Here is a 15238-nt window from a genome sequence, read left to right as displayed (position 1 = left end):
CCTGTAAATCAGATCAAGGCGCTTGAGCTTAGCAACAGGACTGACTGGGGCTGGAGACCAGTAAGCCAACACTAACCCTGGCCTGCACCGGTACTGCTAAGGGAATATCATGTGGCCGAAAGGCAGGTTGAGAGGGAGAGAGAAAAGTGAGAGAGCAGAGAGAGAGCATATAGAGAGTGCAGAGAGAGAATAGCGAGAGAGTAGAGAGAGAGCGAAAGAAGAGAAATAAAGGGGGAAAAAATGCCAAGAGTCAGAGCAGTCGACACTCCTTCAAATTAGGAAATACCATGGCTGAACATGGTACAACTACCTGGGACAAAAAAAATAATTGTGTCTCTGGTGGATTTGGTCTGGCAGTGAATGCACTACAACCTATAATTACGATTATAAGCATTGGGAGAAAATCTATATACAGAATTCCGTAGAATTATCCTAAATATCCAAAAGAAAGTACCAAATAATGCATGCAGAGCGGAACTTGGACGATTCCCTTTAATTGTAAATATAAAGAAAATAACAAACTTTTTGACATCATTTGAAATTATGCCCCAAAACATTCTTAGAATTCAAAGCACTGGAAATCCAAGAGCTGGACCCTGAAAAGATTCCCTTCAGCTGTTAAAAACACTAAACAACCTTATTATCCAAAACACACAGGGACATCAATTAAATTGTTACAGAAATTAAATCCTCATATACAAATTAAAACTCTGAATAAACTAAATTGCTATTTGGCCCTCAACAGAGAATACAAATTGGCAGAATCTCTCTATTCTGTCAGGGATACAAAACAGAGACAGATCCTGAACAAATACAGGCTCAGCGACCACCAATTGGCTATAGAAACAGGGAGAGACAAAAAGAGATGGCTACTCAAAGAGGAGCATCTGTGTGGTCACTGCACGACAGAGGAAGTGGAGACAGAGATGCAATTTTCCTCTACTGTGAGAAATACTCCCAAATAAGATAATATTTTTTTCAAGACAATATCTCAATCAATTCCCAAATTCTGTGCATTTAAAAATAACATAAAGCTGAGAATTATTCTGGGTGAGGGAGAAACCGTAAATATTTCTGCCAGATATGTATATGATTGCCATCCCATGACCATTAATTCCTGAAGTATTTACATTGTATATAACTGACTGTAATACATAGTGTATTTATATTTATTAGCAATTCTTTTTTATAACCATATTTTTATTTGATTAAATGTATTGACCACAGATTACACAATACAGCAAGAGAGGAGAGGGCGAGAGAGAGAGCGAGAAGAGAGGGTGAGCGAGCGGAGAGGGCGAGCGAGCGGAGAGGGCGAGCGAGCGGAGAGGGCGAGCGAGCGGAGAGGGCGAGCGAGCGGAGAGGGCGAGCAAGAGGAGGGCGAGAGGAGAGGGAGAGCAAGAGGAGGGCGAGAGGAGAGGGTGAGAGCAGAGAACGAGAGGAGAGCAAAGAGAGCGAGCGAGAGCAGAGCAGAGAGAGCGAGCGAGCGGAGAGCAGAGAGAGCGAGCGAGAGGAGAGCAGAGAGAGCGAGCGAGAGGAGAGCAGAGAGAGCGAGAGGAGAGCAAGAAGAGAGCAGAGAGAGCGAGCAAGCACGAGAGGAGAGAGAGAGGGGATCCTTTGGCAGTGTCTTTTGTGTCTGGTCATTTAACATGGGAATCTAACAAGAGGAATACGCGCGCACACACCATTATCTCAGATTTACAGACAGGGATGTACCCTAACTAACACACACACACACACACACACACACACACTAAGAAACTCAAACGTAAACTGAAAGTGGATGGAATAGGACTGATGTTAGAACGTTTTCTTGTCTTTTTAGCTGAATCAAATCAGTCAACCATGTGACGTGCTAGGTTATGCTAAAGGAAAGCATATTATTTAGTGCTGGGGCCATGAATAGCTTAGGCCTTAGGGACGATTACACAACATATTAGCTAAATGTGAAAGAAGGACCCAGGATATAGCCACATAACACTGAATAAATAATTGAATCCTGTTGAAAATGTATAGGTTTTGTACAGGTAATGAGGATAGCAGATGCTTTATAGATGTTATAGTTTGTGTGTTCATATGCATGTGTGACTGTGCAGAATGAGATGTATGGACTAGTGAGACATCACTGCCGATCTGTCCAACAGGTCCTCCTCCCTGTCACCGAAACACTGTTGCATGTTAAATGGATCAGCACCATGCTGAGTAACATCTGGAAGCTGTTATAGTGGTGTTCCTACACACACACACACACACACTTAACAGCTTATTCTAAGAGAATAAAGATGGAGGCAGTACACATTGCTCCTCCTCTGCCATTTATTGATTCTACGAGCTCAGCTAAACCCAGAGAATACACACCCTGCTAATTCACCATGCAGATAAGACACACACACACTGATAGTGGGTGCCCAGGTTAATCATCGACGAGCAGGTGAATGGTCGCAGAATGGCAGCCAGCTAGATAACATTGTCGTCCACGAACACACGTTCACCATGACAGTCTGACCTAAGTCATAAGCTCCACACCATTTTAGTCTATTATAACAACAGCAGGGAGCTACAGCATTCGGGTTATCCAGTGCCATGACTGTAACTGTAGCCAGAAGGACAGACATAACCAAACTTCCAAATCCATTCGGAAGAAAAAAAATAAAGATAAGAAAGAGAGGGAAATGTACACACACGAAGGAGCTCAACCGCAAACTGAAAGTGGATGGAATAGGACTGATGTTTGCTCGTTTTCTTCTCTTTAGAGCCGAATCAAATCAGTCAACCATGTGACGTGCTAGGTTATGTTAAAGGAAAGCATATTATTCAGTGCGGGGCCATGAATACCTTAGGCCTTAGGGACGATTACACAACATATTAGCTAACTGAGAAAGAAGGACCCAGGATATAGCCACATAACACTGAATAAATAATTGAATCCTGTTGAAAATGTATAGGTTTTGTAGAGGCAATGAGAAGGATAGCAGATGCTTTTATAGATGTTAAGTGTGTGTGCGTGCGTGACAGTGCAGAAGGAGGTGTACTGACTGGTGAGATCTGGCAGAGAACAACACAGATCAACCCAACAGGTCCTCCTCCCTGTCACTGAAACACTGTTGCATGTTAAATGGATCAGCACCACGCTGAGCAACATCTGGAAGCTGTTGTAGAGGTGTTCCTACGCACAAGCGCACACACACACATCAAACAGCTTATTCTAAGAGAATAAAGATGGAGGCAGTACACATTGCTCCTCCTCGGCCATTTATTGATTCTACGAGCTCAGCTAAACCCGGAGAATACACACCCTGCTAATTCACCACGTAGATATGACACACACAGAGAGAGAGAGACAGACACATTGATTGTGGGTGTCAAGGTTAATCATCGACGAGCAGGTGAATGGTCGCAGAATGGCAGCTAGCTAGATAACACGTTCACCATGACAGTCCTCCCGTCTGACTAAGTCATCAACTCCACACCATTTTAATCTATTATAACAACAGTAGGGCGCTACAGCATTAGATTATCCAGCGCCATGACTGTAACTGTAGCCAGATGGACAAACAGACCGAACCTACAAACTCCATTCAAAGGAAGGGGAGGGGGATCATGGCGTACCTCTTTTAGGCAGCTCCTGCAGTGCGATGGTATCCCCTCCCCCGTCGTAGGGTAGATAGGGGTCGGCCTCGGTTGAGATATCATCCATGGTTGACTGACAGTCGGTCGCTAAACTAATTTAGCTGTCTCACCAAGTGTTAGCTCCTCGTCGCTAGCCTAACTGCTTATCCGGGAGCAGCCTCCGTGTTTCGAACAGCCTCGGAGAGACTTGCTGTGTGTGAGACAAGCTGAGCTCCCTCTGTCTTTTCTCCTCCCTCCCTAATTCCCTCTCTTTCTCGCTCTCTACCCCTCCCTCTCCACTGCAGCAGCTGACTGCTAAGGAGCCGGTGATGTCATCGCATGACGAATAGCAAGCCTGGTTGGTTGGTTGCTAGGGGAGACGATTGGGGGGGCAGAGGGAGGAGCGATAATGCGTAAGAATGCAGAGTGATCAGGCCAGGCTGGCAGAGCCTGTTGAAAGGTGTGCCGGTCGGTCTGATGCATAATATTAGTACTCGGCCTAATATGTATTCATGAACGAAGAATAAAAGGCTGTGGTATACAGTAGCATATCAGTACTGTAGTGCTACGCCAATATTGATCTGTATTGAACGCTATACAGTCAATGATTCTATTAATTTGCTGCTTACCATGCATAACTAATTAATATAGGTGTTAGTGCACAATCATCAACAAATGAGTTGAGGAAAACCCAATCTAGCATAGAAAAAGAACAGCGTTTGTACAGACATACACCACACTGAAGTACTACTAAAATCAAATGTTGTGAAAGCAAAAGCCACAGCAGGGGAGAGAGAAAAAGCCAGAACATGGCATTAGCAACCACCATAAACATGTCAGTGAAACCAGTATTGAGACTGACTCTCTCTTCTTTCTCTTTCCACAAACACTTTCTCCCTCTTTCTCTCTCCCAGACAGGATATGAAACCATTTGTGAGATTTCATCTGAGGGTTCATAGCTATGTATCATGTAGCAGTACACGAGTGGAAGCTCCTCATAAAAATACAAATGGTAAAACATTGAAAAAATTGTCCTTTTTAGATAAAACTATACTAAATATATTCATGTCACCAAATAATTGATTAAAACACACTGTTTTGCAATGAAGGTCTACAGTAGTCTCAACAGCACTCTGGAGGGTAGCACCATGGTGTAGCCGGAGGACAGCTAGCTTCCGTCCTCCTCTTGGTACATTGATTTACATACAAAACTTAGGAGGCTCTTGGTTCTCACCCCGTTCCATAGACTTGCACAGTAATTATGCCAATTAATTATGGCAACTTCCAGAGGATGTCCTCCAAACTATCAGAGCTCTTGCAACATGTTGTCCACCCAATCAAAGGATCAGAGAATGAATCTAATTCTGGATGCATAAGCTACAGCTAGCTAGCACTGCAGTGCATAAAATGTGATGAGTAGTTGACTCAAAAAGAGAAGGACAATTGTTAAACACAGATTGTCATTTTTTCCTCACTTTCACTTACTTACATAACTAGCAAAATGCAGCTGGCTAGTTTAGTTACTCAAACAGAGTGATGCTATGTTAGCTAGCTGGCTATGACTATCCAACACAACACTGTAACCCTTCCAAGTCTAGGTAAGATTTAGGTTTTTATTAATTTACTGCCCCGGGTCCCACTGGTGTAACTGCCGGTGTAACTGACTATACACTGTAATGTTGCTGCATGATTAACTAACGCATTAGTTCTATTAGCTATGTTGACTAGGAAGTTACTTTAGCTAATATGGGGACAACGATGTAGGCTGTGTGTAGCGGTTATGACATGGTTTGGGAAGTTTTTTTCACCTTGTCACATACAGCTGATGTGTTGTTCATTGAAATCCACAAACAAAGGGAAAAGGTGAGAAGAGAATAGTGCATAGATGAAAGAAGGAATACAACGTGGCTGCTATGAAAGTGAACTGTGTTTATGTTGATCAGGGGTGTATTCAATCCGCCGACTCTGTTGAAAAACTTTTCTTAAACAGAACCAAACGAAACGGGGTTAAAAATACCTGAATTTGTCCAATAGAAACTCTCATTTGCAACTGTTTGACTAATGATTATTCTCTAGATAAGTTAGATGCAGGCAAGAATGTGCAAGGCAGTATTGAATGTGTCACTGTTTGTCCATGTGTCACTGTCTGTCATCTCAAATGTTTCTTTCGACCTAAACTTTAATTCATAGTCTTAATAAACCTAGCCTATCCTACCAATGGGATATTAAAAACTGCAATATCTTATGTTTCACCGAGACGTGGCTGAATGACGACACGGATAATATAGATCTGGCTGGCTTCTCGGTGCATCGGCAGGAAAGGGCAGCTAAGTCTGGTAAGACGAGGGGCAGGGGTGTGTGTCTATTTGTCAATAACTGCTGATGCGCGATGTCTAATATCAAAGAAGTCTCGAGGTATTGCTCGCCTGAGGTAGAATACCTCATGATAAGCTGTAGACCACACTATCTCCCAAGAGAGTTCTCAGCTATATTATTCATAGCCGTCAATTTTACACCACAAACCGATGCAGAATCCTACTACACCAGCTCTGATGCCCGTCGGATGTGGCAAGGCTTGACAAATATTACGGACTACAAAGGGAAACCCAGCTGCGAGCTGCCCAGTGACGCAAGCCTACCAGACAGGTCAATATTCACAAAGCCACAGGGCAAGACGGATTACCAGGACGTGTGCTCAAAGCATGCGCGGACCAACTGGCAAGTGTCTTCACTGACATTTTCAACCTCTCCCTGACCGAGTCTGTAATACCTACATGTTTCAGACCACCATAGTCCCTGTGCCCAAGAAAGCAAAGGTAACCTGCCTAAATGATTACCACCCTCACGCCGGTAGCCATGAAGCGCTTTGAAAGGCTGGGCATGGCTAACATCAACACCATCATGCCAGAAACGCTAGAACCACAACAATTCACATACCGCTCCAAAGGATCCACAGATGACGCAATCTCAAACGCAATCCACACTGACCTTACCCACCTGGACAAAAGGAATACCTACAGTTGAAGTCAGAGGTTTACATACACCTTAGCCAAATACATTTAAACTCAGTTTTTCACAATTCCCGACATTTAATCCTAGTAAAAATTCCCTGTCTTAGGTCAGCTATGATCACCACGTTATTTTAAAAATGTGAAATGTCAGATTAATAGTTGAATGATTTATTTCAGCATGTATTTCATTCATCACAATCCCTGTGGGTCAGAAGTTTACATACACTAAATTAGTATTTGGTAGCATTGCCTTTAAATTATTTAACTTGGGCCAAACATTTTGGGTAGCCTTCCACAAGCTTCCCACAATAAGTTGGGTGAATTTTGGCCCATTCCTCCTGACAGAGCTGGTGTAACTGAGTCAGGTTTGTAGGCCTCCTTGCTCGCACACGCTTTTTCATTTCTGCCCACAAATGTTCCATGGGATTGAGGTCAGGGCTTTGTGATGGCCACTCCAATACCTAGACTTTGCTGTCCTTAAGCCATTTTGCCACAACATTGGAAGTATGCTTGGGGTCATGGTCCATTTGGAAGACCCATTTGCGACCAAGATTTAACTTCCAGACTGATGTCTTGAGACGTTGCTTCCACATAATTGTCCACATAATTTTCCTTCCTCATGAAGCCATCTATTTTGTGAAGTGCACCAGTCCCTCCTGCAGCAAAGCACCCCCACAACATGATGCTGCCACCCCGTGCTTCACGGATAGGATGGTGTTCTTCGGCTTGCAAGACTCCCCCTTTTTCTTCCAAACATAACGATGGTCATTATTGCCAAACAGTTCTATTTCTGTTTCATCAGACCAGAGGACATTTCTCCAAAAAGTACGATCTCTGTCCCCATGTGCAGTTGCAAACCGTAGTCTGGCTTTTTCATGGCGGTTTTGGAGCAGTGGCTTCTCCTTGCTGAGCGGCCTTTCAGGTTATGTCGATATAGGACTCGTTTTTACTGTGGATATAGATACTTTTGTACCTGTTTCCTCCAGCATATTCACAAGGTCCTTTGCTGTTGTTCTGGGATTGATTTGCACTTTTCACACCAAAGTACGTTCATCTCTAGGAGACAGAACGCGTCTCCTTCCTGAGCGGTATGACGGCTACGTTGTCCCATGGTGTTTATACTTGCGTAATATTGTTTGTACAGATGATTGTGGTACCTTCAGGCGTTTGGAAATTGCTCCCAAGGGTGAACCATTTTTTTCTGAGGTCGTGGCTGATTTCTTTTGATTTTCCCATGATGTCAAGCAAAGAGGCACTGAGTTTGAAGGTAGGCCTTGAAATACATCCACAGGTACACCTCTAATTGACTAAAATTATGCCAATTAGCCCATCAGAAGCTTCTAAAGCCATGACATCATTTTCTGAAAATTTCCAAGCTGTTTAAAGAAACAGTCAACTTAGTGTTGGTAAATTTCTGACCCACTGGAATTGTGATACAGTGAATTACAAGTGAAATAATCTGTCTGTAAACAATTGTTGGAAAAATTACTTGTGTCATGTACAAAGTAGATGTCCTAACCGACTTGCCAAAACTATAGTTTGTTAACAAGAAATTTGTGGAGTGGTTGAAAAACGAGTTTTAATGACTCCACCCTAAGTGTATGTAAACTTCCGACTTCGTTATTGTTATCTAATTTTCTTGATACTTCATGATTTTATTTATTCATTTTCACAAATGTATTTAGTAAACTCTATTTCTTGTGAACTGCATTGTTGGTTAAGGGCTTGTAAGTAAGCATTTCACTGTAAGGTGAGGACATTTCACCTTTTGTATTCAGCGCATGTGACAAATCAAATTTGATTTGATTTGAAGCAACCTCATGATGGGTATAGGGAAAATTCAAGTATCATGTAGTAGCCTAAACCATAAATGTTACATTGAACTGGGTGAATGCTGTAATAGAAATAAGGCCATGCTCATGAAAAAAAATCGTCCTCCCTCATCATAAACGACACTGACCGCCACTGGCATACACGTGTGTGAAACTGTCACACTTCAATAATGCAACAACTGTATCAATTTGGTCACTAGAGCTCTGCACATGAAATGTGTATTCACACTATCACTTGTTATTATTAAAGGGATACTTCGGGATCTTGGCAATGAGGCCCTTCATCTACTTCACTAGAGTCAGATGAACTCATGGATAGCATTTTTGTCTCTGCGTGCAGTTTGAAGGAAGATGCTAACTAGCATTAGCACAATGACTGGAAAATTATGAGTATCTGCTGCAATGACTGGAATTCTATGGGTATCTGCTGCAATGACTGGAAGACTATGGGTATCTGCTGCAATGACTGGAATTATATGGGTATCAGATACCCATAGTCTTCAAGCCATTGTGGTAGCATGCTAGCAGATACCCATACTTCCAGTCATTGCGCTAATGCTAACTAGCATTGGTTCACAAAACTACCTCCAACTTCCTTCATACTGCATACATACAAATGGTATCAATGAGTTCATCTGACTCTGGGGAAGATGATAAAGGGCCTCATTGCCAAAATCCCGAAGTATCCTTTGGTGTTGGCACCATCAAACCAACCAACGAAGCCCCTACCTGGCTTTCAGCACTGCTCCTGTTGCTAGGCGACGATGGCACAGGTGATGATGTCACCCATCTGGAGCTTGGAAGTAAATCCAGCAGACTGTTCAACAGAGTACCCAATTAATTAACATAGCACCAGGGTTCTAGAAATCTAGAACTAGAACCAGTGATGCTTTAATTCCACAGTTTTTAATTCCAATTTCCAATATGTCCCAATCCTCTATTCTAGGCCTGGTTCAGGCAGTTCCATTCTGTGCCACTACAGAACATTCCCACAGCTGCCTGACATAGTACGCCACCACCAGCCCCAAAGCACAGTGCATATAAATAGCACCAAGCAGACTAACGGACAGGCAGACAGACAGTCAGGCTAACATGCAAACACTGTGTACTGTAGTGTAAAGACAATTCTACGGGAGGGATACTGACAGATACAGGTATTTATTGGACACCAAGCTGCCAAACTGGTTCATGGGAATTTGTCCCTTCACTCAACTGGGCATGTCTTCGCCCAGTTCCTAATTAACATGTAGGCAGGCGTATGTATATGAATCACAGCGGAATGGGCTATTGCAAGTGTTTTCTGTCTGTCTATACCGGTTCGTCTTGTTTGTCAAGTTTACCAGCGTTTGTCCTGTCAGCTCCTGTTTTTTCCCAGCCTCTCTTTTCTTGCCTGTCCTAACCCTGTACCCGCCCACCTGACCACTCTGCCTTCCCTGACCCAGAGCCTGCCTGCCACTGCAGTGTGGGAGCAACAATCCGCCGTCTGCCTCAGTCTGGAGGTTTTTGTGGCGGAGCTGGGAAGTTTGAGGCTCCGATGTCCAGAAGAGGCTGCCCGGAAGTTACTCCAGCTTCGGCAGGACACCTTCAGTGTGGCAGACTATGCGGTGGAGTTCCGCACGCTAACAGCGGGGGATACCTGGAACCCGGAAGCACTGTTTGACACATTCCTGCATGGATTATTGTAAGAGGTAAAGGATGAACTGGCAGCCCGAGAACTACCGATAGATCTTGACTCTCTCAAAGCTTTAACCATCCGGATCGATGGTCGTCTACGGGAACGTGGGAGGGAGAAGAGGTCCGATTGCGGTCCCAATCGCTCACTCAGGGATCCCACCTTGCAGCTGATGAACTCCGTAAATCCCCGGTGTCTACGTCCCCGAGACGATTCAAGCTTACCCGAGTCTCTCCAAGAGCCTCAGGAGACTGCCGATTCACCTCTTCCCGAGCCGATGCAGCTCGGGAAGAACACGTACGCAGACTTGAGACTCAGAATTGTCTGTATTGCGGTACTGCCAGTCATTTTGTGTCTACAGTATCTTCAAGAGACCTAGCTCATTCGTTGGAGTGAGTACACTGGTGGGTCTTAAAGATAATTGTTCTTCTCCCCCTACTCACTCCCCTCTCCATGCCACCCTGCTGTGGGGTGACCAGTCCAAGTCTCTCCAGGTACTTATCGACTCGGGGGCCGAAGTGAGTCTCATGGACGTTAACCTGGTGTCCGAGCTGGGCATCCCCACTCAACCCCTCTCCATTCCCATGGGTGTTAGAGCGCTGGACGGGCGCTCTATATAGACTGGGTCACCCACCAGACCACCATCGTCAACCTACGAGTGTCGGGGAACCACAGTGAGACGATCCAATTCCTGCTGGATGAATCTCTGCAGCTTCCTGTGGTATTGGTATTCTCTTGGCTCCAGCGACACAATCCCTCCATTGACTGGGCTACTGGTGTCATCGTGGGCTGGAGCCCGTACTGCAACACTCATTGCCTGAAGTCAGCTCTGCCTGCACCGGGGCGTCTTCCTGGGGGCTTGGAAATTGCCCCGGACCCCTCCGCCAGCTCCGCAGAGTACCAGGACCACTGGGAGGGGTTCAGTAAGGCCCGTGCCACTTCGCTTCCGCAGTACCGACCGGTTTCCAAGAAGGTCAAGCCTGAGGCTCTGGCACGCTGCTATTGTGCCGTGGCTACACACCCGGAAGCAGAGACCTTCACCCCCGTTCCAAGATCATTAGCTCCTTTGCCGTTCGCCCTCTGTTGCCCCGTACCCTTCGTATTTTTCCTACTTATTCTGTGTCTAGAGTCAAAACCATGTCTGACTACCCCTTGTCTTCTGTGTCTAGGCCCATCCCTCCGCCCGTGCCATCCATGGCCAGCCAGCGCACACGGTGAGACGCCTCCTGAGGGTTCGACCACGGGGCAGGGGTTTCCAGTACCTGGTTGACTGGGAGGGTTATGGCCCAGAGGAGAGGTGCTGAGTTCCCGCTAAAGACATCTTGGACCCGGCCCTCATCACCGGCACCCCATGCTCCACCTGTGGACTATCAACCCCTGCCTGCCTAGACTTGTCGTTTGCTTGCCCATGTTGTTACAATAAACATTGTTACTTCACACAGTCTGCACTTAAGCCTTACCTTGATCCCTGACAACGGGATGGTTTTTCAAAACCGCCAATACCGTTGAAACTATTTATTTTAAAGTTTTTCAAAACATTTAAGTATATTTGTAGCTACTTTTTAAATAAATGCATGCAATAACCTCGTGGAATACGTTCACCTATCATATTATTTTATATTATGAAGCTTACAGTAGTTCACCAGAACAGTTGAGCTAGTCACGTATTTGTTTGTAAATACACTTTATATACAAAAGTACGTGGACACCCCTTCAAATTAGTGGATTCTGCTATTTCAGCCACACCTATTGCTGACAGGTGTATAAAATTGAGCACAGAGCCATACAATCTCCATAGACAAATACTGGTAGTAGAATGACCTTACTGAAGAGCTCAGTGACTTTCAATGTGGCACCGTCGTAGGATGCCACCTTTCCAACAAGTTATTTAGTCAAATTTCTGCCCTGCTAGAGCTGCCCCGGTCAATGTAAGTGCTGTTATTGTGAAGTGGAAATGTCTAGGAGAAACTACAGCTCAGGAACAAAGTGGTAGGCCACACAAGCTCACAGAGTGGGGCCATAGTGTATGAACCTAGCTATGAACCTTAGTTATCATAGCCGGTTATATCGACTTCAAGACAGTCTGAATGGCATCAATAAAGCCTTTAGAATATAATATAACCTAATTATGCCAAGGATGCCAGTCCATACACTACTGTTCAAAAGTTTGGGGTCACTTAGAAATGTCTATTGTAGCTGGAAATGACTATTGTAGCTGGAAACGGCAGATTTTTAATGGAATATCTACATAGGCGTACAGAGGCCCATTATCAGTAACCAGCACTCCTGTGTTCCAATGGCACGTTGCGTTAGCTCGTCCAAGTTTATCAGTTTAAAAGGCTAATTGATCATTAGAAAACCCTTTTGCAATTATGTTAGCACAGCTGAAAATTGGTGTCCTGATTAAAGAAGCACTAAAACTGGCCTTTAGACTAGTTGAGTAACCGGAGTGTCAGCATTTGTGGGTTCGATTACAGGCTCAAAATGGCCAGAAACAAATAACTTTCTTCTGAAACTTGTCAGTCTATTCTTGTTCTGAGAAATGAAGGCTATTCCATGCAAGAAATTGCCAAGAAACTGAAGATCTCGTACAACGCTGTGTACTACTCCCTTCACAGAACACCGCAAACTGTCTCTAACCAAAATAGAAAGAGTGGGAGGCCCCGGTGTACAACTGAGCAAGAGGATAAGTACATTAGAGTGTCTAGTTTGAGAAGTCCTCAACTGGCAGCTTCCTTTAAAGAGTACCTTCAAAATGCCAGTCTCAACGTCAACAGTGAAGAGGCGACTCCGAGATGCTGGCATTCTAGGCAGAGTTGCAAAGAAAACGGTAGATCTCGGACTGGGCAATACATTTTTTTTATTAAGATGGGCAAAAGAACACAGACACTGGACAGAGGAAGATTGGAAAAAGTGTTATGGACAGACAAATCTAAGTTTGAGGTGTTCGGATCACAAAGAAGAACATTTGGGAGGCGCAGAATAAATGAAAAGATGCTGGAAGAGTGCTTGATGCCATCTGTCAAGCATGGTGGAGGCAATGTGATAGTTTGGGGGTGCTTTGGTGGTGGTAAAGTGGGAGATTTGTACAGGGTAAAAGGGATCTTGAAGAAGGATGGCAATCACTCTATTTTGCAACGCCATGACATACCCTATGGAAGGTGCTTAATTGGAGCCAATTTCCTCTTACAACAGGACAATGATCCAAAGCACAGCTCAAAACTATGCAAGAAATATTTAGGGAAGAAGCAGTCAGCTGGTATTCTGTCTATAATGGAGTGGCCAGCACAGTCATATATACAGAACCAGAATTTAAAAAACAGTACAGTACACTACACTTCCTATGCATCATGCAAATACTCTGAGGTTCATATCAATATCTAATTTCCTTCATCTGCACTGATATGAGGACACAGGATAGGTGTAGTATTTCATCAAATGAGAGATTTAATTTCAACCAGTAGAGAATGTGAAAAGCTTTATTGAAGAAGTTCATTATCCAAGTTATAAATACGTAATATTATAAATATAAGTTCAATCTGTACTTCAATGCACATCTGGTGGGTATTCTAAAAACAGAGGAAGAAAGATGAGGTGGGGAGAAAGGCGTGAGAGAAAGTGTAATAGACAAAGGGAAAGAGATAAGACCAGAGGAGCAGGGAAGACAGCATAGGATTAATGAATTCCAGTGCTACTAAACTACACATTATCTCAGGTCATCACAATTACATAAGTGTCTCTAACAATGTCTCCTAACCATTCTTGGGCCCCCAGTTGGCCAGAGGGTTATTTTAGAGTCGGTGAGGTGGCGATGACAGGGCTGGGGGTTGGCATCCTCTCTCACACCAAAACATACCTGCAGAAGAGAGACAGATGGAGAGAGATAGCATGATTAAGCCTTGTGTTTTTTTCCAATTCTAACACTGTCAGTCATCATAATAATCAGGTGAAATGCAAAACTGACCTTGGATCATTAACTCTGGGACTACTACATCTCCATCTGTATTTCAATGCAAAGCGTCTCTTTAATAACACTGCCTGTTGACCCGACCAAGTGACCTCTCACCTCTGATCATGCTGTGCCCTCTATGTGTCAGGCAGTTCGGAAGCGGGAGGGGTTCACCGACACAGGTGATCTAACCTAGAGGATTTAGGGAGAAGGGGTTGTTATTGAGAAAACAAGGTAGTTAAAGAGACAGTGTTCAACAGGAATCTGTGTGTGGCTGCAGAGTACTTTATACTGAAAAACATGCACAGACACACGAGGACAAACGATATAAAGTACTTACTTAAATATAAATAGTGGCGTGCCTTACTATTCTCCATGGTTGGTACTCTTGCCTATTCTTTGAAGGTGGAAGGAGCCAGTTATACACCTGAGCCTATACACTTGATACACAACAATGTAGGTGTGGGTTGTTGGGTGTCTTATTGTTCACATTTTTTTCAATATGGGTGACTCTTTGTTTATGTACAGACATCACCCTTACCTGAACAGCACCGTTAAATAAGGTAAACATTTTTTTTTAAATATAATTTTACCTAAACGGCACCCTCACTTAAGAAGTATAAATCAAAGGGAGAGAAACTGGAAATTGAATAACTGCAGTTGACATACCTAAGTAAATTGAAGAATACTCTTATTGCAAGGTGGGTGGCTCTTAAAAGAGCCTTTGGTTATGCATAGTGTGGTATATGGTGTTGCCAGGGAAGTAGGAGGTAAAGGCCTTCCCACACGGATTGCCTCCAGTGCTGCATTGTTGGCCCCCATCCTTGCAACATCCTGCAGAGCAGCAGACCTCTCCTCTGGCACACGGCGGCAAGCTGCAGGTCCCCTCCTGTTCCTCGTGTCCATCCTCATGAAGTTATGCAGGACACAGGTAGCCTTCACACATGCCTGAATTTCCCCACGAGACATTCCCAGGTGGCTCTGGCACCCAATCGTGCGGTGCCCTACACGGTAACTGTAGGGAATTGTTTAGGAGGAATCTCCAGTTGCAAGGTATCTGTAGGAATATGGAAGATAATGTCATTATTAGACTTTTACATCATCAGGTCATTGTGGATTACTGAAAGTATAATATCTCTTATAACAAATAATGATAACATAGAAT

General features: G+C 44.1%; 1 protein-coding gene and 1 long non-coding RNA gene across 10 annotated transcripts in view; both read right to left on the bottom strand.

The window, feature by feature from the left end:
• Positions 1-15238, bottom strand: part of LOC139378881 (H(+)/Cl(-) exchange transporter 3) — a 65795-nt gene that overhangs the window by 28249 nt on the left and 22308 nt on the right. The window contains exon 1 of one of the 9 annotated variants that reach the window (XM_071121460.1): positions 3610-3926. The exons of 6 other annotated variants lie outside the window; for them this stretch is intronic. In XM_071121460.1, the coding sequence (XP_070977561.1) occupies positions 3610-3697 (88 nt within the window). In that variant the 5' untranslated portion in view covers positions 3698-3926. Of the gene's footprint in view, positions 1-3609; positions 3927-15238 lie in introns of those variants that run through there. 2 more of the 9 variants (XM_071121461.1, XM_071121459.1) reach the window with 2 other exon arrangements.
• On the bottom strand, positions 13821-14542 carry LOC139378882 (uncharacterized). Its single transcript, XR_011628341.1, has 3 exons — positions 14414-14542; positions 14191-14265; positions 13821-13980 (listed from the first exon to the last, which is right to left on the bottom strand). It is a non-coding gene; the product is annotated as an uncharacterized lncRNA (long non-coding RNA).

Source organism: Oncorhynchus clarkii, chromosome 21, assembly GCF_045791955.1.
Source record: "Oncorhynchus clarkii lewisi isolate Uvic-CL-2024 chromosome 21, UVic_Ocla_1.0, whole genome shotgun sequence".
Classification (NCBI taxonomy): Eukaryota; Metazoa; Chordata; class Actinopteri; order Salmoniformes; family Salmonidae; genus Oncorhynchus; species Oncorhynchus clarkii.
This window is presented reverse-complemented; position numbering and strand designations above follow the sequence as displayed.